General features: G+C 36.4%; 2 protein-coding genes across 3 annotated transcripts in view; both read left to right on the top strand.

Annotated features, from left to right (window-relative positions):
* Positions 1–2,500, top strand: part of LOC134185081 (methylthioribulose-1-phosphate dehydratase-like) — an 8,744-nt gene that overhangs the window by 1,049 nt on the left and 5,195 nt on the right. The window contains exons 3-6 of one of the 2 annotated variants that reach the window (XM_062652858.1): positions 516–575; positions 638–686; positions 746–804; positions 876–934. In XM_062652858.1, coding sequence (XP_062508842.1) covers positions 516–575; positions 638–686; positions 746–804; positions 876–934 — 227 coding nt within the window. Of the gene's footprint in view, positions 1–515; positions 687–745; positions 805–875; positions 935–2,500 lie in introns of both variants that reach the window. The other variant, XM_062652857.1, reaches the window with a different exon arrangement.
* LOC134185080 (uncharacterized) overlaps positions 1,548–2,500 on the top strand; it is a 1,447-nt gene continuing 494 nt past the window's right edge. Inside the window, exon 1 of the mRNA XM_062652856.1 lies at positions 1,548–2,500. This exon is cut by the window's right edge and continues 494 nt beyond it. Coding sequence (XP_062508840.1) covers positions 1,607–2,500 — 894 coding nt within the window. The 5' untranslated portion in view covers positions 1,548–1,606.

The following is a 2,500-nucleotide window of genomic DNA, read 5'->3' as shown; positions in this document are numbered from 1 at the left end:
TAATTAACATATATATAAATTAAATTAGTAAATTTATATACTAATAAAAATTAAAATTAGATAAATTAATTTATATAATAATATAACATAAAAACTAAATAAGTAAATTTATATACCAATAAAAATTGAATTTAATTAATTAATTTATACAATAATATAAAATAAAAATTAAATAAATTAATTTATATGATAATATAAAATAAATATTAAATAGGTAAATTTATATACCAATAAAAAATTAAATTAAATAAATGTATATACCAATGCAAATTGAATTAAATAAATTAATTTATGTAATAATATAAAATTAAATTAAATAAGTAAATTTATATACCAATAAAAATTAAAATTAAATAAATTAATTTATATGATAATATAAAATAAATATTAAATAAATAAACTGTATACCAATAAAATGTTATATTAAATAAATTAATTTATATAACAATATAAAATAAAAATTAAATAATTATATTCAGGAGATTGTTTCGTATGTAGAAGATTGTTTCATATAGACTTTTCTATCAACTTGGTTGGGTAACTGGCACAGGAGGTGGGATCAGTATCAAGCAGGGGTGATTGCCATATTTATATCAAACAGTCAGTTTAAGTGCAATGCCTGTATGTTACCACCCAGGGATGAAATCTACATTGCACCTTCTGCAGTACAGAAGGAGAGAATAATGGTGCCTCATATGTTATTAACTGCTCACGCTCATTGTATATAATGCTAACTGTCTGATAGCCTGAAGACATGTTTACATATACGATAACTGGTGAACAGATTTCGTGCCCTCCTCCTTCGTGAGAAATCAAGTTTTTGTATTGGTTATGTTGTTTAATGATGTGTGTACTGTATGTGTGTTGTTTGCCAGCAAGCGTCTTCGTGTGAGCCAATGTACTCCTCTCTTTATGAATGCATATCATATGAGAGGTACTGCAACATGTTGGTAGTGAACGAGATTAATTGATTTTGAAGTGGCAGACAAACTGATAGACAAACAGACTGACAAAGAGACAGACAGACATTGTAGACGGATACTGTAGACAGAAAGATAGACACACAGACAGACAGACACACAGACAGACAGACAGACAGACACACAGACAGACAGACAGGCAGATTGTTTTATTGTCACAGATCTTTAATATGTACTGGTCAGCAAAGGCGTACAGTTCTCTACAACAATTACAATCTGACTCTGCTTAATGTCCTTTGAATGTCTTTGTCCAGTGACAAAATGACAGACAGACAGACAGACAGACAGACAGACAGACAGACAGATTGTTATATTTGAACTCTTACTCTACCAATAACAATCGCTATCTTTACGTATGCATAACAATAACAGTCAATGAACAAAATGTTGAACGTCTTTATCGTACAGAAAATCATCAAAATTGCACTTAGACAACTTCGACAACTTTTTAAAAATCACACGAGAGTTGCAAGACTGTAGACAGACAGACAGGCAGACAGACAGACAGATGGCAGTATTGATGTTGAAAATAAAAGACAGACAGACAGACAGATAGACAGACAGTCGTTCAATCAGGGGATCTTTTATGTAATCAGCTGGCCAACCTTGAAGACCCACAAAGTGCAATGCTGCTCTTAAGACATTGCCATGTGCCAAGGATGACTCACCTAACAAGATCTGTAGCTCCACAGTATCTCAGCAGCGCCACATCTCTTCACGACCATCAGACAAGACAGACATTCGTTGAAATACTCAAGTATGGGCCAATCCAGGAAGATCGGTGGTTACAAGCTACCCTTCCAATCAGACACGGAGGCTTCGGAATGACCTCTATCAAGGAGATATGTCAACTAGCCTTCGTTTCGAGCTGGGCTCACACACTGTCAGCTTTACCCAAACGATTTCCAAACATGGAAAAGATATTGGATGATCTAGTTTTCCATCCTGATACGACAGGTTCTATTGGTTGCGACTTACAACGCGCCACTCCTCCTGACAAGTCTCTTATAGATTTACTTGACAATCCTAACAGACTGCAGCAAAAGTTAACACGCCAATATACTACATCAGTTGCTACTTACGTTGTGGAACACGCTCCTCTTCCGAGGGACTTGGCTCGTCTACGTTCACTACGAGGAAATGGTGCTGGCGCCTGGCTTACTGCAATCCCCGAATCGACAAATCTCGCATTTGAACCTTACGAATATCGTTTGGCGTGTTTGTTGAGGATGGGGTTGCAGCTGCCAGCTGTCAGCTGGATACAAGAGTGTAATTGTGGGTCGGTGTTGGACGATATGGGATATCACCTCCTCACTTGTAAAAAAGGCGGAGGACCGGTTTGGTCCCATGATTCAGTGGTGAGCAACTGGGACGACTGCCTGCGGCAATTGAAAATTCATCACAAAAGAGAGCCAAGAGACCGGTATAGTAACAGCAACAACCGGCCTGATATCGTGGTATTTGATGTCGGTACGGGGGCCAACACAGAGTTAGATGTTGCTCTGTCACATCCCTGGGCA

The sequence above is a fragment of the Corticium candelabrum genome, chromosome 9, assembly GCF_963422355.1.
Source record: "Corticium candelabrum chromosome 9, ooCorCand1.1, whole genome shotgun sequence".
Taxonomy (NCBI): Eukaryota; Metazoa; Porifera; class Homoscleromorpha; order Homosclerophorida; family Plakinidae; genus Corticium; species Corticium candelabrum.
Note: the sequence above shows the minus strand (reverse complement) of the source record. Positions and strands in the feature narration are given on the sequence as shown.